The 26,045-nt window shown below is 46.3% G+C and overlaps 1 protein-coding gene, 2 non-coding genes and 1 pseudogene across 5 annotated transcripts; 2 read left to right on the forward strand and 2 right to left on the reverse strand.

The window, feature by feature from the left end:
- Positions 1–11: 11 nt before the first annotated feature.
- On the reverse strand, positions 12–6,288 carry IDH3B (isocitrate dehydrogenase (NAD(+)) 3 non-catalytic subunit beta). 3 transcript variants are annotated; one of them, XR_007498886.1, is made up of 13 exons: positions 6,197–6,276; positions 6,031–6,111; positions 5,819–5,917; positions 5,576–5,696; positions 2,341–2,401; positions 2,135–2,267; positions 1,904–2,037; positions 1,708–1,810; positions 1,486–1,632; positions 1,249–1,343; positions 1,098–1,158; positions 251–471; positions 12–145 (listed from the first exon to the last, which is right to left on the reverse strand). XR_007498886.1 is itself a non-coding variant. In XM_049779298.1 (12 exons), exons 1-12 carry the CDS (start codon positions 6,230–6,232, stop codon positions 65–67), a joined length of 1,152 nt encoding a protein of 383 aa, XP_049635255.1. In that variant the 5' UTR covers positions 6,233–6,288; the 3' UTR covers positions 12–64. The 3 variants fall into 3 exon arrangements, 2 of the variants coding, with proteins under 2 accessions (XP_049635255.1, XP_049635253.1); XM_049779298.1 differs by lacking the exon at positions 251–471 and having other exon boundaries at positions 6,197–6,288; XM_049779296.1 differs by having other exon boundaries at positions 12–471; positions 6,197–6,288.
- Positions 6,289–11,073: 4,785 nt separating this feature from the next.
- LOC126019660 (U6 spliceosomal RNA) lies at positions 11,074–11,180 on the forward strand. Its single transcript, XR_007499291.1, has one exon. It is a non-coding gene; the product is annotated as a U6 spliceosomal RNA (small nuclear RNA).
- A 1,754-nt stretch (positions 11,181–12,934) lies between these two features.
- LOC126019743 (U1 spliceosomal RNA) lies at positions 12,935–13,098 on the forward strand. The gene has a single exon (XR_007499368.1). It is a non-coding gene; the product is annotated as a U1 spliceosomal RNA (small nuclear RNA).
- Positions 13,099–16,291: 3,193 nt separating this feature from the next.
- Positions 16,292–16,422, reverse strand: LOC126019508 (uncharacterized; annotated as a pseudogene).
- Positions 16,423–26,045: the final 9,623 nt, after the last annotated feature.

Below are 26,045 nucleotides of genomic sequence, written 5' to 3' on the forward strand. Positions count from 1 at the left end.
TCCACCAACAATTGTCATTCAGGTTTTTATTGAACACTCTTGACATGGGATGAGATGGCAGAGCCTATGAGTGGGGTAGGGAACCAATGACAGCCTCAGTGAAGTCGTGGCAGGTGGCATAACCACCCATGTCAGAAGTTCGAACCTGTGGGGGAGAATAGTCATCATCCCTGTGGCCTAGGCTCCCACCCCTCCCCACCAGCTCCCACCTAGCTACACAGGTCCCTAAGGAAGCTGGCCCCAGGACAACCTAGGCTCTGCCCAGGAGATGGATGGAGTGACTGGTCTAAAAGGCTTATGGGCTTGCTTCTGGCTGGTCCACTGTACGGAAAGGATGTGTAGGTGGTAGTATGGTCCTTGTTAGGTTAGAAGAAATAATGGGCTCTAGCCCCCTTGGGGGTGCAGGTGGCCGATGACAGACTTGATGAAGTCGGTGGTGGTGCAGTAGCCGCCCATGTCTCGAGTCCGCACCTATAGCCACCAGCGGCAATGGCCGTGGGGGAGAGAGAAGAGAGCCCATGAAGGGGGGTTGGTCAGGGCACAGAGATGGAATATGGAATCCAGGAAAGGGGGGACAAGATGGGGAAAGATGATGCCATACAGCAGAGATGCAAGGAGGTGCCCATCCACTCTTCTCTCGAGAGCCAGAGTCCCTATTTGAGCTATGGTGGTTCAGCAGGCAAGATGGCTGAGAATGACAGACGCAAAACAAATTGGTGACAGGATGAAATAATGCCTTGAAAAGGAGACACCCAGGAGAAGAAAAGGCAAGAGGATGGGACTCCAGGTGGAGCCAAGGTGACACCTGGTACCATTCTACCTGTGGGTCCCTCAGCTGCTCCATTCCCCAGGCCAGTGCCAGCCGCTTTCAGATTTCCCTCCTCCTCCTCCCCCCCCCCCCCCTACAGGGACCAGGGTGTGGAGCAGCAAGAAGGGAGTAGCTGATGGGGACTGAAGCACAGGGAGTCAAGAAACTGGTCAGCCAGCCCAGAGAGGGAGGGAAGGATTGGAGAGCAGGCACAGATGTTTTGGGGACCTGGATCAAGATTCAGGTTCCCCAAGAAAACAAGTGGGCGAAGCCACACTGTTCGACTTACCTTGCCAACTTTAATCACCTTCTTCACAGCATCCGAAATCATGTTGGAGTGGTACTCAAGACTATTAATGTGAACAGGGAAAACTCAGATTCCTCCCCTGTGTGGGCCCCCCCTCACACCAACTCACCTCCCCCAACCCACTGTGACCTACTTGAGGTGCCGAAGCATGTTGGAGGCTGAGAGCAGCATGGCAGTGGGGTTGGCAATATTCCTGCCTACTGCCTGGGCAAATGGGTGCCGGGCTCCCTGTGGGGAGAGGGATAGCATCACTACAGAGGTTTAAGTTGGGAGAGGGCAAGACCGGGTGCCTGAAAAGAGGCTTGGGGGTCGGAAGAGCAGCAGAGGACCAGGACCACTGGGGAAGGTCAAAGTCAGAAGACCCACTTACCATCTCAAAGACGGCATATTCAGCACTGTAGCTCTCACCAGGGACCACACCGGCACCCCCAACCAGACCAGCAGCCAGATTGTCAATAATGTTCCCATAGAGATTGGGCATCACAAGCACATCAAACTGGTAAGGATTCTGCACCAGCTAGGGAACAAGAAGTGGGCATAAATCAAAGCTCCCCATACCCAGACCATGAGAAAACAACTATCACGGCCTCACCTGCATGCAGCAGTTATCTATGATCATTGTCTCAAACTTGATTTTGGGATACAACTCAGCAATTTCCTTACAGCACTGCAGGAACAACCCATCCCCAAGTTTCCTGTGCATGAACCAAAGAGAAGAGATTCAGCCAGGAGAGTGTGGGGGGTTACTTGCCCACAGAACCTGCTCCCCAGAAAGTCATGTCCCTCACATGATGTTGGCCTTGTGGACAGCTGTGACCTTGCCCCGCCCCTTCTTGGTGGCATAGTCAAAGGCAAACTTGGCGATGCGCTGAGACTTGGTACGAGTGACAATCTTCAAGCACTCAATCACACCCTTGACGCTCTGGAGAACAAGAAGAAAAATTGAGACCAGGAAGGTGGACAGAAATGAGGGTCTCTCCCACCTCTACTCCTCCCCACCCCCGCTTCTGGGACCTCACCTCATGTTCCAAAGAGCTATACTCGCCTTCTGTCTGCTCACGAATAATCACCAGATCTAGATTGTTATGCCGGGTCATGTACCCAGGAAGCGACTTCACATGAACAACATTGGCAAACAAGTCCAACTTACGCCTGGAATTGGGGCAGTCATCAGCACGTGCCTGTTACCCCAGCACCCCTCTCACCGGAGCCCTCCACTACACACCTCAGCCGCATATCATAGGAGGTTAGTTCCCCTTTATACTCCATCGGGGTGTGGATCTTTCCTGCAATAAAAGTTGGGAGCAACATCAGGCACAGGCTCCTAAGGGAACCCAGATAGAAATCCCCACAGGGACAGACAGAGCAACCCAAGTTCCAATCTCAAAGCAGGGATCCTTCTGTGTCCAGAAAGGGGCCAGGCCAGCATCACTGGAGAGAGGCATTGGACAAAGGCTGAAGTGAGAAATAAAGCATCTAGTTAAAACAAAAAACTATTTTTGTTCACTGCTTTATTTTCCATCCAGTACCTGGCACCTTCAAAATAACCTAAAAGGGCAAATGGAGATGTTACAGTCTGGGTTAAATAGTTGGGAGGGAGGAAAAGAGAGCAAAGAGATCTATGGTCTTTCTATCTACCTATTTTATTTGACACTTTTTTCCAACTAAATAACATGTTGCTAAGGATAGATGACCACCAGAAAACTACAACTCCTGCCATCAAGGGGCAACAATGCACATTTGTGGAAGTAAGACCACTCAAAAAATGTGGCTAGTTTTTTCTCTTTTCAGGTTTGTTCCTGACTCTGTGCTCGGGATCACTCTTCGCAGTTCTCAATCATTCCTGGTGGGCTTGGGAGACTATTTGGAGTGAATGTCAGGGATCAAACCCAGGTTGGCATGTGCAAGCCAAGTACCTACTACTATACTATTCTCAGGCTCAGAAGACATGATTATTTTGAAAGAATATTAGCAGCACACAAGGCATACAGAGAAAACATTAGAGTCCTAGAAGACCTGCTACTTCAGCCAAGTGCACATAGGAGGCTAAACAGTGCTTACAAACTCCCAGAACCAAATAAATAACCTTATTGGGGGCCAGAAAGATGGTACAGCAGGTAAGACACTTGCTTGCAACAGACCCAGGTTCAATCCCCAGCACCTCATACAGTCCCTCAAGCTCTCCAGGAGTGATTATTAAGCACAGGGTCAGGAGTAAGCCCTGAGCACACTGTCAGGTTTGACACAAAACAAAAACCAAAAAAAAAAAAAAAAAAGTGGCAAAAATTATCTGATTTTTCAGGATTCTAGTTGTGTTTACATGAGGTCCAGTCGTTTAAAGGTCTTTGAAAAAAATCACCCTAAAGTGGGTGAACCCAAAATTTAAAGAAAAGTCTACATGAGAAAAGGAAAAACAGAGACCAGAGAAAGGCTTATGAAGATGGAGGTAGAAATTGGCGTTACACCTGCAAGCCAGACATAACCCATGGGTGAAGAAAAAAAAAATCAGACTGACTTCATTCCCCCAATTATTCAGGCCAGTGCACTTCCCTACACCTTAATTTTACAGTCATGGCCCCAGAACTGTAACAATAGGCACATGTTTCTGGAAGGCAGAAAATATGCCTGTTAGGGGACAGGCCAGAATCACTGGATACTCAAAACTCACTAATTTAGGGGACAGAGTGGTGGCGCAAGCCATAAGGCATCTGCTTTGCACGTGCTAGCCTAGGTCAGACCTCGGTTTGATCCCCCAGCAGCGTCTGATATGGTCCCCAAGCTAGGAGCGATTTCTGAGCTCATAGCCAGGAGTAACCCTTGAGGATCACCAAGTGTGGCCCAAAAACCAAAATAAATAAATGAACCACTAATTTTTTTTTTTTTTTTTTTTTGGTTTTTGGATCATATCCAGCAGTGCTCAGGGGTTACTCCTAGCTCTATGCTCAGAAATCGCTCCTGGCAGGCTCGAAGGACCATATGGGATGCCGGGATTCAAACCACCAACCTTCTGCATGCTAGACAAACGCCTTACCTTCCATGCTATCTCTCCAGCCCAGTCATTGCTATCTTAATGGTGTTACTGATCTCATTTTTTTGAGTATTTACTGGTTCTAGTTAGGCAGAACTTCTGTGTTACTGTTTCACTCTCTGAATTTGGGGATCTTCTATGCAACGTACCATCAGATTTGCTGTGATCCTACTGGGCTGACAGCACTGTGAAATCTGAATGCATTAAAACTATGTAGCTGAAACAATGTGTGGCTTGGCAGTTTGGAGATTCAGTTTTGGAATTAGCCATTTCTTTGTTGGAGGGTACCAGAGCTGATGAAAAGGGAATTCGCCTATTCTCATTCTGAGACCCCAGAATTGTCACCCCAGACTGGTTTACCTGGGAAGACTCAGCAGTGCACCATGTTGTTTTTATTTTTATTTATTTAGGTTTTATTGGGGGGGGTCACACCTAGATATGCCCAGGGGCTGCTCTTGGCTCTGAGCTAGAGAATCACTCCTAGCAGGCTTGAGGAATGATATGGGATGACAGGATCAAATCCAGGTTGACCAGATGTAAGGCAAGTGCCCTACAGACTATACTATTGCTACAAAAGCACCCAAAAGCTTTGGTCTTTTATCTTGCCTTTTTCTTTTTTTTTTTGTTTCTGGGTCACACCAGGCAGTGCTCAGGAGTTTCTCCTGGCTCTACGCTCAGAAATAGCTCCTGGCAGGCTCGGGGAACCATATGGAATGCTGGGATTCGATCCACCGACCTTCTGCATGCAAGGCAAATGCCTTACCTCCATGCTATCTCTCCGGCTCCCATAAATCACTAATTTAAAACTAAGCCTAATAAAGTCCTTTTCCAAGACCAAAGGAACTGTGGGGTTAGCAGGGAAGATCTAAAGGCAACCCCCACTATGGTTGGGAAAGGAAAAAGAAGGAAAAGCAAAAAAAAGCAGCAGCAGCTAGAAGTGGTATTCTTTTTGGTTGGTTTTTTTTTTTTGGTTGGTTTTTTTTTTTTTTTTTTTTTTGTTTTTGGGCCACACCCAGCGGTGCTCAGGGGTTACTCCTGGCTGTCTGCTCAGAAATAGCTCCTGGCAGGCACGGGGGACCATATGGGACACCGGGATTCGAACCAACCATCTTAGGTCCTGGATCGGCTGCTTGCAAGGCAAACACCGCTGTGCTATCTCTCCGGGCCCTAGAAGTGGTATTCTAAAGACACAAGTCCAGTGACCTGGAGTGACTCCCAGGACAGACTTGGAAACTGGGGAGCTTGCAGAGTCAGCTGTCATTCGACTCCTGGGCTGCTCCCAGGGGAGAAGGGGGTGGGGGGACATGTCTCTGAGACCATGTCTAATCTCAGCAAGCCCAAGGGGGTTGCTTCACGGACACTGCTCTGTTCCTCTGATATGACAAGACAGTGAAGCGTGTTAGAGAGAGCCAGGGGGCTGAGGAATACATACCAATAATGGCCACTTTGTTCTCCTTCATGGAGGTCAGCACTTGGTCCAGCTTCTCCTCCGAGGCCGTATTCTGCACCTCACTCAGGTGATACTCCTGGAACTCCACTGGGACACAAGCAGCCTTCGGGGGGGGGGGGGGCACGTACCGCCAAATCGCGGGGTGAGGTGGCACCACGCGCCCCCTTCCTCCCTCCCTCGATTCCTCGCTCCCTCCCGGGGGGCTGCCTCCCCCGGGGGGCTCACCTTGAAAACCTCCTTGACGGCGTGCATCAGCTCGGGGCCCACGCCGTCTCCCGGCAGCATGGTCACAGGGAAGGCTCCCTCCACCTTCACGTCCTCGGCCTGCGAGCGGGCCCGGGGGGATTGCATTTGTAGCAGGCTGCAGCCCGGGGATCGAGGGGGCTGGGAATTGGCGGGAAAGAATGTCAAAGGGCCGGGCCGGGGCGGGCGCTCACCTGGCTCCGCGAGGCGGCCTGGGTCACGGCGGAGGTGGCCAGGCTCCTCCATGGCCCGGGGTTCGGGGCAGCGACCAGCGCCTGCGACAGACAGACAGAAGCCCGTGAGGCCGGGTCTGGGGGTTCCCCGCGAACCTCAATGCTGCAGTGCACCCGCCCGCCTTACTCGGGTCAGCCAGCGGACACTGCACAGGGCCGCCATGTTCCCGCCGGAAGTCACGTGAGACACAACGTCGGAAGCCGGAAGCTCCGGGAACCGCGACTTCCGGCAGGGGGCGAGGCCTGGAGCGCGGGGAAGCCCCGCCCTTCGGCCCTAGTGCGCATGCCCCGTCCGCTTGTCTGTCTCCCTTTGGCCCTGTCCTCCCTCCCCTTTGCCTGCTCGGGAGCCCCAGCCACCTATTTCTTGCTTTGTTTTTTTGTTTGTTTGTTTATGTTTGTTTTTGTTTTTTTATCATATCTTGATTTAAACATCTTGATTACAAATATGATTGTGGTTGGGTTTCAGTCATGGAAAGAACACCCCCTCTTCACCAGTGCCACATTCCCATCACCCATGTCCTAAATTTCCCTCCTCTCCTCCCCAACCCCACTTGTACTCTTGACAGGCTTTCTGCTTCCCTCATTCATTCACATTGTTAGGAGAAGTTTTTTATTTTTTTAATATCTTTATTTAAACACCTTGATTGCAAATATACAGTCCTGGAAAGAATATCCCCTTTCACCAGTGCCACATTCCCATCACCAATGTCCCAAATCTCCCTCCTCCCCAGCCCACCTCCATCTGTGCTCTAGACAGGCTTTCTACTTTCCTCATTCATTCACATTGTTAGGATAGTTCTCAGTTTAGTTACTTCTCAAACTGCACTCACCACTCTGTGGTGAGCTTCAAGTAGTGAGCTGGGCCTTCCAGCCCTCCTCTCTTTTGTCTCTGAGAATTATTGCAAGAACGTCTTTTATTTTTCTTAAAACACATAGATGAGTGAGACTATTCTGCGTCTATCTCTCTCCCTCTGGCTGATTTCACTCGGCATAATAGGCTCAGCCGCAGTGATTATGCCAAGACTGAAGAATTATAGTCATAGTGAGGAGCTTGAATGATAGTACAGCAGATAGGGGTCACTGGCCTTGCATGCAGCTGACTGAGGTTCGATCCCCAGCATCCTCTAAGGGCCACCGCCCCCACCCGGAGTGAGTGATTCCATAGTGCAGAGCAAGGTGTGACCCCTGAGCACTTGCCAGCATGCTCAGGTTTGGGTCCAGAACCCGAAGATAAAGTTACAAGAACTGAGACTTTTGTGTGTCCAATGGGGACCAGAGTTAAAAGAACTGAGAAGGGGAATCTCTCCTTTCATTATGTGAGCTTGTGTGGTCCTGAACTCTGCTCTGCACTCAAAGGTTACAGTATTTTCTGTGGGAGGAGGTGTGGGTCTGGATTTTCTTTACACCTCTTAGTTTGTCCAGTTACTCTGACCAAGTTTTTCCCTTGTTGATTTTGATAAGGATTCTCACTTCCAGGTTCCCTGTACCATAGTCTATCTCTGTTTCTCTCTCTCATTCTGTCTCTCTGTCTCTGTTGTTAAAAGGGAGACCAAGAAGCCTAGGCCTGGGGAGGCCCAAGGTTCGAGACAGCTCCAGAGCCCAAGGGGGAAGCCCAGAGTCCAGTGAAAAACCCATTACCTCAATAAAGACCACAAAACATACCTTAGAGAATGCAAAAGCAAAGTAGGTTTATTACAAAACTCTGGAACTTCACGGACAGCCATGTGGACTGAAACTGGAAGCCCCAGGTAATCTAGGAAGGTGTCTTTTATAGGTCTGAGGAACCTCCCTAGTCTGGGGTTAAACACAATGTCCAATCAGAGTATGAACTTGTCTTTTGCAAAAGAAAAGGTGAGAATCTTCTGAGCATGAGCCAGGAGTAACCCCTGAGCATTGGCCGAGTGTGACACCCACCAAAAAAAAAAAAAATAGAAAAGGAAGGAAGGAAGGAAGGAAGGAAGGAAGGAAGGAAGGAAGGAAGGAAGGAAGGAAGGAAGGAAGGAAGGAAGGAAGGAAGGAAGGAAGGAAGAACACATGAAAAAACAATTATAGTTTTTCACTTAATGGACCTTCCTCAAGCTGATAGAAACTTAGTAATTTCTAATGTGGGCATTGACCAGAAACACTGCTACATATATTTGTGTATCATTTTCTTTGTTCCTGTGATAAGTGATACAGTAGTTAGTTGTGTGCAAATCCTGCAACTAGGGGCCAAAGCAATAGCACAGCAGTAGAACATTTACCTTCCCACAAGCACCAACACCAACAAGAATAATACCTGACTGCTGAGCCAGAAGTAACTCCTGAGCACCTCCAGGTGTGGTCCAAAACCAAAATAAAACAAATAAAATCTTCATAGCAAAGACATCAGCAGTACACCTTGGAGACTGATAAAAGTTTGTACTCCTCCATTTGCAAATCTAAGATCCCAAATAAATGCTCCTATTTTATTTTAGTCTCACTGTGTTTTTCTCAGCAAACAGGTGAGGACTTCAGACCTTTTATAGTTCTGTTGGACCCAGGCACACAGAATCATGATCATCCCCAGACCTGTGGGAAGAAGGATGCAGGAAAGGGGACCCGAGGGTCCTCAACCCTCCAGTGAGAAGCCAGGGCAAAACGATGTGGAGTTTGGGCGGGGGGGCTTTCTGGGTTCTCTGCACCTCCCCAACCCCTGTGCCTCTACTCCCTGCTTGGGACACCTCCTGTCACTGTGTACAAACAGCTCCTGGTCACCACAGGGCCTGTCTTTCCATATAATAAAATTGCAGAGTTTTCTTTGATGAACTTTCAGCAAAGTATGCCAGAGCAGGGAGAGACATTTAAGGGGCTCCACAGGTGGGACTTTTGGGCCAACTCAGTATGCTACTGTGGGACAGAATAACTGAATATCTAAACGGAATAAATGCTCACACGTTTGCGCTGTAAAATGTCAGAGTGGATCTGTCACAAGTGTAACAGTGGATCTGTCATTTCAGAGCCTACCTAAGTTGAGAGGGTGATTTCCAGGGTCAAATGAAACTGTTTTTTTGTTTTGTTTTGGGGTCACACTAGGCGGTGCTCAGGGGTCACTTCTGGTTCTGAGCTCAGAAATTGCTCCTGGCAGGCACGGGGGACCACATGAGAAACAGGGAATCGAACCATTTTTTGTCCTTGGGTCGGCTTCGTGCAAGGCAAACGCTCTACCGCTGTGCTCTCTCTCCGGTCTGGGAGAAACTCCTGGCTCCCAGATTGAACCTGAAGCCATTTTTCTTGCAACAGCGCCACCTGCCGGGCATTGCCTCCAGGTACATGTAGAAACCACACGTGGCCCCACAGACATCCTTGTGACTGAGGCTGACATCACCGCCTAGGAATGGGTCAACTGGTGGCTATAACGGAATGGAAGGGCACAGCAGGCTTTACTAGTCAAATGGAAATGTACTCTGTTTCAGCGCACAGTTCTACTGGCCCTGTCACTAATGTGGGTTTTACCTGAAAGAGCAGTAGCAATCTTAATTCCTTGCTTAGATAGAAATCTAAGCACAATTGCTAAACTCAATTGGGACTCTCAATTCACAGAAGCTGTCAGCTTCTGCTAATTCGACACTCCCCCCCCCCCCCTCCTCAGTGCTGTCTCTGGAGACTCCAAAGCTGGAAAGATGAACTGATGCAGTGAGATGGACTGATCTCAGAGCAGTGCTGTTAGTCCTGGTTAGTCCTGGTCCATATTTCCCCTGGAATCTACATTTTCAGTGCCTCCTGGTTTGCTGCCAATGGCCTCTATGTCTTGTCCTTAAGACTGGCAGCTTCTGGGTGAGCCAGAAGTAATACAGTAGGGAGTCAGAGTTGAATCCCTGAAATTCCACATGGTCCTTTGAGCACCACCACGAGTCATCCCTGAGTGCAGAGTCAGGAGTAACCTCTGAGGATTGCTGGATGTGGGCACAAAACAAACAAACAAACAAAATTATCTTTTGGGACTGCAAACTGCAGGAATATATTCACCAAACAATCATACAGTTTGCATCATTTTAGGAAGATGCCCAGAGAAGGGGTCCTTAAAGTTACATAGTAATCTTGTTCCACATCACTAATTATCAGGGAGATGCAAATCAAAACAACAATGAGGTACCATCTCACACCAGAGACTGGCACACATCACAAAGAACAAGAACAGGGCCCAGAGAGATAGCACAGCGGCGTTTGCCTTGCAAGCAGCCGATCCAGGACCAAAGGTGGTTGGTTCGAATCCCGGTGTCCCATATGGTCCCCCGTGCCTGCCAGGAGCTATTTCTGAGCAGACAGCCAGGAGTAACCCCTGAGCAACGCCGGGTGTGGCCCCCCCAAAAAAAATTAAAAAAAAAAAAAGAAAGAACAAGAACAATAAGTGCTGGAGGGATATGGAGAGAAAGGAACTCTCACTCACGGCTGGTGGGAATGCCATCTAGTCCAGCCTTTATGGAAAACAATATGGAGATTCCTCAAAAAACTGGAAATTGAGCTCCCATATGATCCAGCTATATCACTTCTAGGGATATACCCTAGGAACACAAAACGCACTACAAAAATGCCTTACTCACACCTATATTCATTACAGCACTATTTACAATAGTCAGACTCTGGAAACAACCAAGATGCCCTTCAATAGATGAAAGGCTAAAAAAATTGTGGTGCATATACACAATGGAATTATTATTCAGCCATCAGGAGTGATGAAGCCATGAAATTTTCCTATACATGAATGGACATAGAAACTACTATGCTGGGGCCGGGTAGGTGGCGCTGGAGGTAAGGTGTCTGCCTTGCAAGCGCTAGCCAAGGAAGGACCGCGGTTCGATCCCCCGGCGTCCCATATGGTCCCCCCAAGCCAGGGGCGATTTCTGAGCACATAGCCAGGAGTAACCCCTGAGCATCAAAGGGGTGTGGCCCAAAAACCAAAACTACTATGCTGAGTGAAATAAGCTGGAGGGAGAAAGAGACACACAGTCTCACTTACCTATGGGTTTAAAAAAAATAAAAAACGTGCTCGCTTCGGCAGCACATATACTAAAATTGGAACGATACAGAGAAGATTAGCATGGCCCCTGCGCAAGGATGACATGCAAATTCGTGAAGCATTCCATATTTAAAATAAATAAATAAATAAATAAATAAAAAACATTATTGTAATAATGCCCACAGATGAGGTCCAGAAGGACCAGTTCACGATTTGAAGCTAACATCAAAGAGGGGTGAGTACAGTTAGAGAAATAATACACTAACAACTACCTTGAAATGTTAATGAGTGAGAGAAGTAGAATGCCTGTCTCGGATATAGGCAGGGGGTGTGGGAAGAGGGAGATGGGGGCATTGGTGGTGAGAATGCTGCACTGGTGAATGGGGGGGGGGTGTTCTTTTTGTGACTGACATGACTACAGTCATGTGTGTAATCATAGTGTATAAAGATATTATTTTTAAAAAGTTACATAGTAATCAACCAAGCACAGTGAGTTTATACAGTAACACAGAAGGCTCAACTAGCATCAACCACAGTGACTAAATCTTTAGACACTGACTTTAGACACCATGGAGAGATAGGACACTCTTCAAATTGACTCTTGTTGATCTAAATTTTGATAATTCTATTTGCCTTTGAATATGAAATGAATATGAATATGGAATAAGCTTGTTTGTACCTGCCTAGAGGCAGGCTGTGGTGGTGGGTGAGAGATTGAGCACACTGGTGAAGGAAGGTCACACTGGTATTTGAATATTTAGTGCCTGAAAGGACTGAATTATGAATAACTTGGTAAATCTTGTGGTATAATAAAAATTAGGAAAAGAAAAAGAGAATGAGGGGCCAGTGAGGTGGCACTAGAGGTAAGGTGTGTCTGCCTTGCAAGCGCTAGCCAAGGAAGGACCGCGTTTCGATCCCCCAGTGTCCCATATGGTCCCCCCAAGCAAGGGGAGATTTCTTTTTCTTTTTGGTTTTTCGGCCACACCCATTTGTTGCTCAGGGGTTACTCCTGGCTAAGTGCTCAGAAATTGCCCCTGGCTTGGGGGGACCATATGGGATGTGGTGGGGGAATCAAACCTGGGTCCTGATCCTTGGCTAGCACTTGCAAGGCAGACACCTTATCTTTAGTGCCACCTTGCCGGCCCCCAGGGGCAATTTCTGAGCGCTTAGCCAGGAGTAACCCCTGAGCATCAAACGGGTGTGGCTCAAAAAACAAACAAACAAAAAAAAAAAAGAAAGAAAAAGAGAATGAATCCTTTTCTACTAGCACCAACTGGGATAAGCCTACTGATCCAGCCTGTGTGCCCAAACAGTTGTCATCACAGCCTGTATGTGTCCTTCATAGCAGTGATGTGATAGCACTCACCATCATAGTGAAGAAGATGTGTTTCTGATTCACAAGACACAGCCAAACAGTAGACAGAAGTACCTTGGGAAAGAGGCCTCTCACTCCCGGGAGGGCATCTGCGTTGGGTTTTTGACCCATCTCTGGATTGCCATTGATGACTCACTGCTTTGGGCATATGTTAAGGTATAGTTATAATATTGCCATGCTAATTTGATCTGAAAATTCCAGCTGCACCATGGTTTTGGGGGGGTCACACTTGGCAGTGCTCAGGGGTTACTCCTAGCTCTATGCTCAGAAATCGCTCCTGGCAGGCTCAGAGGACCATATGAGATGCCGGGATTCAAACAACTGCATTCAAGGCAGGAGTAACCCCTGAGCTTCACCAGGTATAGCCCCCCCAAAAAAAGCAAAAAAAAAAGAATTATACATCACAGTGCCTCAAATAAAAATGAAATAAAGAAAATGGCTTTAGTCTTGTATGCAGGAAAGTAAAACAATAGAAATAATAATAAATAACATCAATAAAAATTCAATTTTACATACTTACCTGGCAGGGAAGATACCATGATCACGAAGGTGGTTTTCCCAGGGTGAGGCTTATCCATTGCACTCCGGATGTGCTGACCCCTGCGATTTCCCCAAATGTGGAAAACTTGACTGCATAATTTGTGGTAGTGGGGGACTGTGTTTGCTCTCTCCCCTGAAAAGAGAGAAAAAGAAAAAAAAATTCATTTTTACACTAACCAGCTAAGTGAGTTTATCCCTTTGGGGCTTCAAATGACTGATTCTGGGACCCTGGGTGGCTCTGGAGAGGTGCATGCCTTGATGTGGCCTTCTTGTGCTGCTTGAAGTTCTATTAATAGTGGCCTTATTTCAATTTTTGGTTTTCAGGCCACGCCTGGTGGTGCTCAGGGTTTACTCCTAGATCTTTACTCAGAAATCACTCCTGGTGGCACACACTGGGCCATTTGGGGTGCCAGGGATTGAACCAGGGTCAGTCACATGCAAGACAAGTGCCCTATCCTGCTATCACTCTGCCCCCTTTTTTTTTTGGTTTTTGGGCCACACCCGTTTGACGCTCAGGGGTTACTCCTGGCTATGTGCTCAGAAATCACCCCTGGCTTGGGAGGACCATATGGGACACCGGGGGATCGAACCGCGGTCCATCCGCTTGCAAGGCAGACACCTAACCTGTAGCGCCACCTTCCCGGCCCCACTCTGCCCCCTTAATTCAATTTTGCATAATACTCAGGGAAGAAGTGTGGCTTCTGCTTCTGCTGACCAGTCTTGGATGCAAGGGCTGATTCAGGGGATTACTCAAGTTCCAAAAAGAACATGCAGGGCCAGAAAGATGGCACAGCGCTGGGGCTTTTGCCTTGCATGAGGCCGATCCAGGAGGGACCAGGTTTGATTCCTGGCATCCCATGTGGTCCCCCAGCCTGCCAGGGGTGCTTTCTGAGTGCAGAGCCAGGAGTAGCCTCTCAGAGCCACTGCTGCCGGATGTGGTCTAAAAACCAATCAACTAATCAATAAAATAAATAAAGTTTAAAATTATAAACAAACAAACAAAAAGAACATGCAAGATCAGTGTGGGCAGAAGGAAGTCCCATCCATGATGCCCATCACGACTACACTATTTCTCAGGGCTGTGTGTGCAGCCAACACATTGGAAGAAGGATGGATTTTCTCCTGGACAGAATAGCTTACTACCTTCCACTAAAGATGAAGGCAATATTTGTCAAGGCCCTCAGATGCAACACAGATCACTGTTTGTCCTCTCCACACCACCCCAAAGGGACTTGGGGACCAAAGGGACCTGACACACATGATTATTTTGCTGCTTGCATAAATTAAATAAAAATAATTAACCACTAACATGATTGCATCTTGGGGTTGGACCTGTGAAGCCTGGAACAGGAGGGACTAAGTTAAAATAAAGCACTCAAAATACTACATAGAAATGAAAATAATATACAAAATATTTCAGGAGCTAGAGAGATAGTACAGGAGATAGGAAACTTGCCTTAAATACAGCCTACCTGGATTTGATCTCCGGCATCCTATATGGTCTCCTGAGCACTTTCAGGAGTAAGTTCTGAGTGCAGAGCCAGGAGTAGCTCGAGCATAACTGGACATGCCCCCCATGTCACACATACATACAAAAAAAGTAATCAACGCCTACACACAACATGGGTAAATTTCAGCTAGAACAATGAATGAACATTAGATTTTTTGTTTGTTTGTTTTGGGGGGGCTACACCCAAGCGGTGCTCAGGGGTTACTCCTGGCTATCTGCTCAGAAATAGCTCCTGGCAGGCACGAGGGACCATATGGGACACTGGGATTCGACCCAACCACCTTAGGTCCTAGGCTGGCTGCTTGCAAGGCAAACACTGCTATGCTATCTCTCCAGGCCCTGAACATCAGATTTTTAAAAAAAACTTCATAGTTAGAATTAGGGAGATGACTCAAGGGATGAATACATGCTTTGTTAGCACAAGGCCCAGGTTGGATCCTCAGCTCGTCATGGTCCCCAAAGTATGGCTAGGTGTAGCCTCTCTCAAAGCAAACAAAAAAATATCTTACATGACACATGAGATCATCTACACATTTTTGAGATCAGAGAAATGGTTCAGAGTGAGAAGTGGGAAAAGGAACTGGCACTGAGTAATACCTATTCACAGGGGAAGGTTGCAGAAAGGATGCTAGGAGTTTGCAAATGACTTATTTTTGTTGGATTGGTTTTGTTTTTGGACCACACTCAGAAATGCTCAGGCTTTGAGCATATTCCTGGCTTTGCACTTAGGAATTACTCTTTTTTTTTTTTTGGTTTTTGGGTCACACCGGGCAGTGCTCAGGGGTTACTACTGGCTCTATGCTCAGAAATCGCTCCTGGCACGGGGGAACCATTATCTCTCCAGCCCCAGGAATTACTCTTGGCAGTGCTGGAGAACCGTAGAGGTTGATTGGGATTGAATCCTGGTCAGCTGTGATTAAAGCAAGCACTCTATCTCTATCTGCTGAACTATCTCTTTGGCCCCAATGCTATAATTTTTTAGGTAGATTAAAGAAAAAGAGTTGAGAGCTAGGGGGGGCGGGGAGAGAGAGAGGGGGGAGAGAGGGGGGGAGAGAGAGAGAGAGGGGAGAGAGGGGGGGAGAGAGAGAGAGGGGAGAGAGAGAGAGAGAGAGAGAGAGAGAGAGAGAGAGAGAGAGAGAGAGAGAGAGAGAGAGAGAGAGAGAGAGGTTTTTCAAAAGACTAAACTCAGGCTTTGCATCAGGTTCGGGTTAGATCTCTGCACTATGCTGTCCTCTAAGCAAGACTAAGACTGTCCCCTTCTCCTCCCTCCCCAAACAAAATAAGTTGAGGGCCTGGAAATATAATATAGCAGGTATAGCAAGCCTTGCATGCAGCTGATCTGAGTTTGATTCCTAGCACTTTATATAGTCCATGAGCCCAGCCAGGAGTAATCCCTGAATGCACAGCCAAAAGTAAGCCCTGAGCACTGCCAGGTATGCCCACAAAACAAAAACAAAGCATCAATCATTGAATCAAATGAATCGTTCATATACAAGTCACACACAAAAGATGTGCTATTAACAATAAAAAGAACTTCTCAGGTACGTGGAGCCCCATTATTCAGCCCTCTTGCTGAAATACAGGAAGGCTTTCACTGGGACCCCCAAAAGGTCAGCTTGAATCTGTGCACCTTTTCTTCCTACATGCCCAGGAATATCCCCATGCTGGCCTGAAGCCAGAGTGGAAGGGACAGCTGGTGACAAGCACAGTGACAACCTACTGACCTGTGCCATAGGCTTTGTTTTTCAGAGGTGAGTGTTCAACCACAGCATCCCCAAATCCTCAGCACTACAAACATTTTTTTCTTTTTTTTAATTTTATTAAATTACGCAGTCGAGTTTCCCATATTTGGGGAAATCACAGAGATCAGCACACCTGGGGTGCAATGGGTGAGACTTGCCCTGGGGAAACCACCTTCAAGATATGGTATCGCCCCTGCCAGGTAAGTATACTACAAACTATTTGTGAGAGAAATAAAATACTCAGGCCACTTGCTGGTTCAAGTCTCCAGACACCAAGTCCTTTTCACCCTGGGGTGCAGGGCAAAGGCAGGTAGTCAGGCCAAGTGGCCACAGATATGAGGTGAGTCTTCAAAGAGCATGTCCCAGAAGGAGTGGATAATAGCAAAACAGGGAACAGAAGGTGTGCTGCCCACTATTTGAGACATCTTCAGACACCCCAAATGCCTCATTCATCATGTATTCCTGTCTACTACCTTCCAATGCCACAAATTGAGTTAACAAATAATCCATAGTACTACTGCTGAAGGGTGGTGTAGAGTCTATGACTGAAACTTAACCACAAACAATTTTGTAGCCCACTTCTTTTTTGCTTAAACAAAGTAATTATATTAAAAAAAAAAACAGTGCTTTCAAGTCAGGTACTGCCCTATGGCTGCAGAAGTATCTCAAAACACACACACACATATGTCAACCCTCTCTGTTCCTCTGTTCCCCTCAATCTGTCAGCCTCGAGAGCTCCTAGATCTTTCCAGGAAAAGTCAACTTTGAGAGTAGGGATGGAGGATTAAAGTTTATGCAGTCAGGGAAAGAAGTTGGTTCTTTTTTTGGTTTGTTTTTTTGGGCCACACCCAGCCCTCAGGGGTTACTCCTGGCTCTGCGCTCAGAAATTGCTCCTGCAGGCTCAGGGGACCATATGGGATGCCAAAAATCGAACCCAGGTCCATCCTGGATGTGCAAGGCAAACATCTACCACTGTGCTATCTCTCCAGCCCCAGGAGTTTGTTCTTTAGGAAGAAAATTACAGGGTCTGGGGAGGTAGCTCAAAAAACTTGAGTATGCACAAGAGACAGAATTTGAGCCCAGCTCTGCATGACCTCCTGAAACCTTCTGGAGGTGACCCTGGTGGTGCTCGGCACTGCTGGTCCAAGCAGCAAAACATCACTGTGCCTACACATTGAACTGGTTGGCCTCGTGTAGCTGGGAATGGCCCGATCCTCCACTGAGTATTCTTGGGGGTCCCCCTTTTAAAAAAAAAGAAAAATACAAAATTATGAGAGAGATCACAGATTAAGGTTATTTTTGGGGGGGGGGGGTTACACTCGGCAGCACTCAGGGGTTACTCCTAGCTCTGTGCTTAGAAATGATCCTGAGAAGAAAGGGACCAATAGGATTGCAGGATTCTAACCACCATCCATCCTGAATTGGATGTGTGCAAGGCAAATGCCCCACCATTGTGCTATCTCTCCAACCTCATCACAGATTTAGTGTTTGAGCCTGAGGAGTAGATACTCTGAGCAAAGCTCCCACTTTGGAGTTGAAGACATTCAGGGACAAGGAATTACCATTGCCTTTGAAAGGGAGCCAATTAAGTGCAGAGTATGGCAGGGATTGGATTCCTTTCTGAATCTTACAAGAGATTTGTGTTTGGAGATGCCAACGTGTAGGCCACAAAGTGCAAATGGGAGTCTTAGGAGGAAATCACTTCAGCATGTTTGAAGTCCTGGAAGGACCTTGAACAATAGTTGTGTTCAGCAGAGAAATCAATGGTTTCCACATGTCCCCTCCAAAGTGCCTTTTTAGGATAATGTAAACATTGGGTCAGATTACATTTTCTTTGGGGGAAGGGGTAACTTCCCAGCAATGCTCAGGGGGTCTGGGGCCTCTCCCTGCAATTCTCAGCCAACTAGGCTGGCAGGTCAGTGCCAGAATGAGAGGATATGGCTCAGCCTCATGGTATGGAGGATTATGTGGGCAACCTCAGCAATGCTCAGAGACCTCGAAGGCCACACTCCAAGGTGTGCAGGCATTTCCAAGGAACCATGTGGTGCTGAGGTCAGATCTGGGATCAAATGCTTGCAAGCAAGTGGCTTAACCCTGTAAAATTGCTCCAGTCCCAGGGTTACATGACAGTATCAATGAACATTTTTTCATGAAATTAGTTTTTATAATCACCAAAAGAAAAGAAAGCATAAATTTCCAAAATTATAATTACATCTAACCACGGGGAACATGTAGCAAGGAGCTCCCAGCAGCTCTGGAAAAGAGTTGTACAGTCCTTCACAGATTTATGGGTTCCATGAAACTTAAACATCTGAGAAAACAGGGGTCTCCAGACCCTCTGGCCTCTTCAGTGAGAACAGAGTGAACAACTCAAACACACACACACACACACACACACACACACACACACACCCCACTACATACCCTCTCCTGCTCTGCAAAGGAATCACAGAATCCTTCCTCAGTGACCTCACAGGAAATGAAAGGAAAGTCAGCCCACAGAATGGGAAAAACTATTCACCCAATACCCATCAGATAAGGGGCTAATATCTAAGATATACAAGGTACTGACAGATCTTAACAACAACAACAACAACAACAACAACAACAATGTAACCACATCAAAAAATGGGAGAAGAAATGAACAGACACTTCCTCAAAGAAGAAATACAGATGGCCAAAAGGCACATGAAAATGCTCTACATCACTAATTGTCAGAGAGATGCAAATCAAAACAACAATGAGGTGTTATCACACACCATAGAGACTTGCACACATCACAAAGAACAAGAACAATCAGTGCTGGAGGGGATGTGGGGAGAAAGGAACTTTCATTCACAGCTGGTAAGAATGTCGTCTAGTCCAGCCCTTATGGAAAACAATATGGAGATTTCGAAAAATGGAAATTGAGCTCCCATATGATCCAGCTATACCATTCTTAGGGATAATCCCTACGAACACAAAAATGCAATTCAAAAATCCCTTCCTCACATCTATATTCATTGCAGTGCTATTTACACAATGCTACAACAAACCATGTTAACAAACCCTGAGGCCTAGGAAGTCACCATATTTATAAAAGTCCTAATTGCCAAAGGGAGGGTTTTTTTGTTTTCTGTTTTTTGTTTTTGTTTTTGGGTCACACCCAGCTCAGGGGTCACACCCAGCTCAGGAGTTACTCCTGGCTCTGCCCACAGAAATCGCCACTGACAGGCTCTGGGGACCATATGGGATGCCAGGATTCGAACCGCCATAGGTCCTTTGTTGGCCACATAAAAAGGTAAACGCCCTACCACTGTGCTATCTCTTCAGCACCAAAGGGAGGGTTTTTTTTTTTTTTTTTTTTTTTGTTTTTTGGGCCACACCCGTTTGACGCTCAGGGGTTACTCCTGGCTATGTGCTCAGAAATCGCCCCTGGCTTGGGTGGACCATATGGGACGCCGGGGATCCGCGGTCCTTCCTTGGCTAGCGCTTGCAAGGCAGACACCTTACCTCCAGCGCCACCTACCCGGCCCCATGGGAGGGTTTTTTTAAAAGCTGTCTGCTATTACAAGTTTTTCAAAGCAGTCGGTACTCACAGAGAGGACATTTGAAAATAATAGTACCTGTAAGAAAAGATACTTGAAAAAATAACCTGTACTCACAGGCACTGGGAGCCTGAGAAAATCTTGGTTGCCTGTCCATGACACAGTCGAGATACAAAGGGATATAGCATTAATATTAGTTGAGACATACCTTTAGCTAACATTCTAAGATTATTCAGATTTAATATTTACATGGATTCAAATATTCTTTATCTAATAATTATTACTCACTTTTCTTAGAGCCTCTCTTAAAAATTACTCAGATATAGAAACACACCTTATGAGAAACATTTGTGTAGATTCTAGCATTTTTATTTAGTCTTAAAGTATAATTATTCACCCTCAAATCTAACTTAGCTTTTAATCTATGTGCAGCCATAGTAAGAGTTAACATTTCAGGCCCCAGTTCAGTACGCATAAAACCAAAACAAACTGATCTTGCTACTGAGAAACTACTGAGAGCAAGAAGCAGCCTCAAAAGTGAAACTATCTTGCATTAGAAATATGCTTTATATAAAAAAAAGAAATATGCTTTATACAATTTGCCCCTATGCCTTTTTTGGTAAATTAGCCTTATGATCTGTCAAGAAAATGAGTATAAGTATTCCACCTTGTGCCTTGAATAAATGGAACTGAGCTTGATACCAACTTGACTCCTTGACCCTCTGTTACCCATCAGCTGACCCGTTACACACCTTTCTATGGACCCCCAGAATTTCTTTGTGTCAAGACCAACCAGTCTGTGACAAACCAAGACACCCACAAACAGATGAATGGCTAAAGAAACTGTGGTACATATACGGAATAAAATATTATGCAGCGTCAAGAGAGATGAAGTCATGAAATTTTCCTATACATGGATGACCATGGAAACTATTATGCTGAGTGAAATAAGTCAGAGGGGGGGCCGGGCGGTGGCGCTAAAGGTAAGGTGCCTGCCTTGCCTGCGCTTGCCTTGGACGGACCGCGGTTCGATCCCCCGGTGTCCCATATGGTCCCCCAAGCCAGGAGCAACTTCTGAGCACATAGCCAGGAGTAGCCCCTGAGCATTACTGGGTGTGGCCCAAAAATCCAAAAAAAAAAAAAACAAAAAAAACAAAAAAAAAAGAAATAAGTCAGAGGGAGAGAGACACACATAGAATAGTCTCACTCATCTATGGGTTTTAAGAAACATACATTATTGTAATAATACCCAGAGATGAGGGCAGGGTGGACCGGCTCACGATATGAAGCTCACCACAAAGAGTGATGAGTGCAGTTAGAGAAATAACTACACTAACAACTGCCATGACAATGTTAATGAGTAAGAGAAGTAGAATGCTGGGCCGGAGAGATAGCACAGCAGTAGGGCATTTGACTTGCATGCAGAAGGATGGTGTTCAAATCTCAGCATCCCATATAGTTCCCTGAGCCTGCTGGGGCGATTTCTGAGCATAAAGCCATGAGTAGCCTCTGAGTGCTGCCGGGTGTGACCCAAAAACAAAAGAGAGAGAGAGAGAGAGAGAGAGAGAGAGAGAGAGAGAGAGAGAGAGAGAGAGAGAGAGAGAGAGAGAGAGAGAGAGAGAGAGAGAGAGAGAAGTAGAATGCCTGTCTTGAATACAGGCAGGGGGTGGGGGAGGAAGGAGATTAGGGGCATTGGTGGTGGGAATTTTGCACTGGTGAAGAGGGGTGTTCTTTTTATGACTGAAACCCAACTACAATCATGTTTGCAATCATGGTAATAGAGATATTATTTAAAAAAAAAAGAAAGAAAGAAAAAGGGGCTGGAAAGATAGCATGGACGTAGGGCATTTGCCTTGCATGCAGAAGGACAGTGGTTCGAATCCCAGCATTCCATATGGTCTCCCGAGTCTGCCAGGAGTGATTTCTGAGCACAGAGCCAGGAGTAACCCCTGAGTGCTGCCGGGTGTGATCCCAAAACAAACAAAAAAAGAAAAAAGAAAAAAAGTCAGACAAGGAATCTGACTGCTCCTGGAGTAAGAAGAAATGGATATATACTAAGGCTGGGAAGAACCTGTATGGCCTAACATGTATGTCCCTGGATTTGACTCCCATATCCATATGTGACTTAGTATATACTATATTACTGTGTTTTATATATGTTAATTACAGCTTGTGGGCTTCCAAGTAGTATTCAGAGGGGGTCAATTGGGTCATTTTGTTGCATAAGGGGACACAAAGATATGGTGATTTTTGGGGGGTTTAGTTTTTGGGTTTTTGGGGGGTTTTGATTTGGGGCCAACACCCAGTAATGGTCAGAAATAACTCCTGGCTCTGCAGTCATAAATCACTCCTGCCAGGTTCATGGGACCATATGAGATGCTAGGGTTTGCAGCAGACCACTCAGCCATCGGGCAGCACTCGTATCCTCCTCGGAAGACAGGTGAGCAAGGGATCAGCATAACAAGGCAAGGGGTCGGCATAACAAAAGACTCAAAAGTCTTGGGTGCTGGAAAGTAGTTAAGAGCTTTGGCTTGAGCCTCCACTACAGAGCAACTGCATTTATTTCTCTAGTTTTTTTTGTTTTTTTTTTTTTATCCATTTAACAGCAGGATATTGGCAAAAAATCAAAATACATCAATTTACAGGTTCCTCATTTCAACACATTATTTTTGTTTGTTTTGTTTCTTTTTGTTTGTTTTTTTGTGTCACACCGGCAGTGCTCAGGGGTTACTCCTGGCTCCACACTCAGAAATCGCTCCTGGCAGGCTTGGGGGACCATATGGGATGCCAGGATTTGAACCACCGACCTCCTGCATGCAAGGCAAACGCCTTACTTCCATGCTATCTCTCCGGCCCCATTTCAACACATGATTAACAATTTTCTTTTTTTTTTTTTTTTTTTTTGTGGTTTTTGGGTCACAACCGGCAGTGCTCAGGGGTTATTCCTGGCTCCAGGCTCAGAAATTGCTCCTGGCAGGCACAGGGGACCATATGGGACGCTGGGATTCGAACCGATGACCTTCTGCATGAAAGGCAAACGCCTTACATCCATGCTATCTCTCCGGCCCCGATTAACAATTTTCTAAGCATGCCGACCTCATCAAGAATCAGATTTAATCTTACTATTTCTAAACAATGGCACTCTGGTGATTGTCTATATTAACAATATGACGGGGCCGGAGAGATAGCATGGAGGTAAGGCGTTTGCCTTTCATGCAGGAGGTCATCGGTTAGAATCCCGGTGTCCCATATGGTTCCCCGTACCTGCCAGGAGCAATTTCTGAGCCTGGAGCCAGAAATAACCTGAGCACTGCCGGGTATGACCCAAAAACCACACACACACACACACACACACACACACACACACACACACAACCCAACAATATGACCTAAGACTAATGTTTTTTGTTTTTTTTTTTGTTTGTTTGTTTTTGGGTTACACCCAGCACGCTCAGGGGTTACTCCTGGCTCTATGCTCAGAAATCGCCCCTGGCAGGTATGGGGGACCATATGGGATAACGGGATTCGAACCACTGTCCTTCTGCATGGAAGGCAAACGCCTTACCTCCATGCTATCTCGCCGGCCCCCTAAGACTAATGTTTAATGTAGTTAATTTTTACTTGATTTTAAAAACCTGCCCAACCTGAATTGTGAGCGGGATTTTTTTTATTATATTTAAAATGTTATAAATCCACCATTTTAAATTTATGTCTGGGGGGGGGTCCACGTTTAGGTCTCCAATAATGTACTGCTTTGGTCCAAGCCTTTCACAGCCTTCTTTTGTTTTTTGTTTGTTTTTTGTTTTGTTTTGTTTTTGTTTTTGGGCCACACTTGGCGGTGCTCAGGGGTTACTCCTGGCTATCTGCTCAGAAAAGGCTCCTGGCAGGCACGGGGGACCATATGGGACGCCGGGATTTGAACCAACCACCTTTGGTCCTGGGATGGCTACTTGCAAGGCAAACACCGCTGTACTGTCTCTCCGGCCCCTTTTTTTGGGGGGGGGGTCAGACCTGGCAGCGCTCAGGGGTTGCTCCTGGCTCTATGCTCAGAAATCACTCCCGGCAGGCTCAGGGGATGATATGGGATGCCAGGATTTGAACCACCGATCTTCTGCATGCAAGGCAAACACCTTACCTCCATACTATCTCTCCGGCCTCCTCCACAGCCTTCTTTATTTGCTTTTTAAGTAAATCCTTTTGTTCCTGTGTAAGATGAAATTAAAGAGGCATTGCTCTTAATAGTATTTCTAAGAAGGGCAATTTATAATAAGGCATTCTTTTTCCTTCATGTACCACTCCTCTGTTACCAGCCACATCATACACTTCTGTAGTTAGTTCTGTAGGTGTAGTTAATCCTATGCTAAGTGGGCCATAGTCTAGTCCTATCTATAGGTGGTTCTCATTTTTTGCCCTGTATTAGACATAACCATCATGTGCCTTGCTTTTTTTTTTTTTTTAGGAACATAAGAAATCCTGTTTCCTTTACCTGATCTATTTCTGCCTTATTATAAAGACACTTATATGAATCTGTCACAGTCCTTCAAGTGTCTCCAGCTGTCAGGTTTTATGCTATGGGCTTTTCCCTAGATTCTTCTATCAGAGACTTTTCTACTTATAAATGATTCAAAATTATGGCTAAATGATTCTTGATATTATTATTCTTAAGAATAATGATAGATTTTAAGCACAGAATATTAGTGATAGCTTTTAAGCAAAATTCCTTGATTTTCTGCTAAAGACTTTTCTAAAAAATCATTCTTGGAAGTTCCTGTGTGATTCGTAAAATCATTAATGTGTTCTCAAATAATTATGTTGTGGGTTTTCTATAGAACCCAGTATTCACTATGTCATGGACTCCACTGGAGCTGCCGTGGAAGGGGTCGAACCAGGTCAGCCACATACAAGGCAAGTGCTGTACCCATTGTACTATTGCTTTGGCCCTCAATGTGGTGCTGCTTGGATTTTGCAGTTCTAGGGACCACTGAGCCACTCCAGCATCACTCTAGAGCCCCCAACACCACTCAAGTTGTGGTTCTGGGGAAGGGAGTGGTCATATATGGCATTAGGAATCAAACTGGGTTTGACTGCATACAGGGCATGTGTCCTAGCCCTAAACTATCTCCTCAATATTATTTCCAGATTTTCTACTAGTGCTTGAGGGTGGCTGAAAAGCAACCCCAAGTTCCAGGCAGCACTGGGCACTGCCACAGCTCCAGATGGGAAGGCTACAGTCCAGCTCCTTCTGAGAGCAGAAGAACAAGCTAGCAGCACGGGTGGTGGGGGGGTGGGGGAATGGGGGTGGTGGGGGTGCTGTACTGGGAACATAACTGTCTTCTTTGCTCAGTGCAAACTGAAACTGGTTTTGCGTGGGTTTATGACTGGAAAGGGGTGACCCACTTCAAGATGTTTTTGTTTCTTGGGGGACAGAGTCATAGCACAAAGGGTACAGTGTTTGCCTTGCACACAATTGACCCAGATTTGATCCAATATGGTCCCACTAGCACCATCAGGTGTAATTCCTGGGCGCAGAGACAATAGAAACCCCTGAGCATTGCCAGGCATGGACCAAAACCAAAAATAAACAAAAAGAAATTTAGTTTCCTCTAGGAAGCTGGAGATAAGAGCATCACTCTCTACCCAAATCCTCCCCCGCCTTCCCCATTCCTGTCTCCACATCCTGGGATGTCATTCAAGGGAACTCACTCTGACTAGATGTGGCAACTGTACAAATCCTAAGGCAAGGGGCTCGAGAGATAGCACAACGGTGGGATGTTTGTCTTGTATGCAGCTGACCTGGGAGGGACTTGGTTCAATTGCTGAAACCTATCTGGTCCCCAACCTGCTAGGGGCAATTTCTCAGTACAGAGCCAGGAGTAACCCCTGAGCACTGCTGGGTGTGACCCAACAACCAATCAATCAATGAATCAATCAATAAATAAATAAAGTTTAAAAATTTTTTAAAGGTTATGGATGGACAGGAGAGATAGCACAGCGGCATTTGCCTTGCAAGCAGCTGACCCAGGACCTAAGGTAGCTGGTTAGAATCCCAGCATCCCATATGGTCCCCTGTGCCTGCCAGAAGCTATTTCTGAGCAGATAGCCAGGTGTGGCCCCCCAAAAAATAAAGTATTTTAAAAAATTATGGGTGATTGTCTTCCCACAGTAACTTTATCTTGTCCTCTTTCTTTGAATCTTTGATCTCATAATAAAAAATAAATTTAAAAAGGGCCAGAGAGATAGCATGGAGTTAGGGTGTTTGTCTGGCATGCAGAAGAACAGTGCCAGGAGTGATTTCTGAGCGTAG

This window comes from Suncus etruscus, chromosome 9 (genome assembly GCF_024139225.1).
Source record: "Suncus etruscus isolate mSunEtr1 chromosome 9, mSunEtr1.pri.cur, whole genome shotgun sequence".
Classification (NCBI taxonomy): Eukaryota; Metazoa; Chordata; class Mammalia; order Eulipotyphla; family Soricidae; genus Suncus; species Suncus etruscus.

What these genes read in the sequence shown, in the direction of transcription:
- IDH3B (XM_049779296.1), bottom strand. Translation starts at nt 6,232, where the DNA reads ATGGCGGCCCTGTGCAGTGTCCGCTGGCTGACCCGA. An exon ending in GAACAAAGTGGCCATTATTG is followed by an intron (nt 2,402 to 5,575) that starts GTATGTATTCCT and finishes CTTTTATTGCAG; the next exon opens with GAAAGATCCACACCCCGATG. An exon ending in AATATGCCGTCTTTGAGATG is followed by an intron (nt 1,344 to 1,485) that starts GTAAGTGGGTCT and finishes CTCTCCCCACAG; the next exon opens with GGAGCCCGGCACCCATTTGC.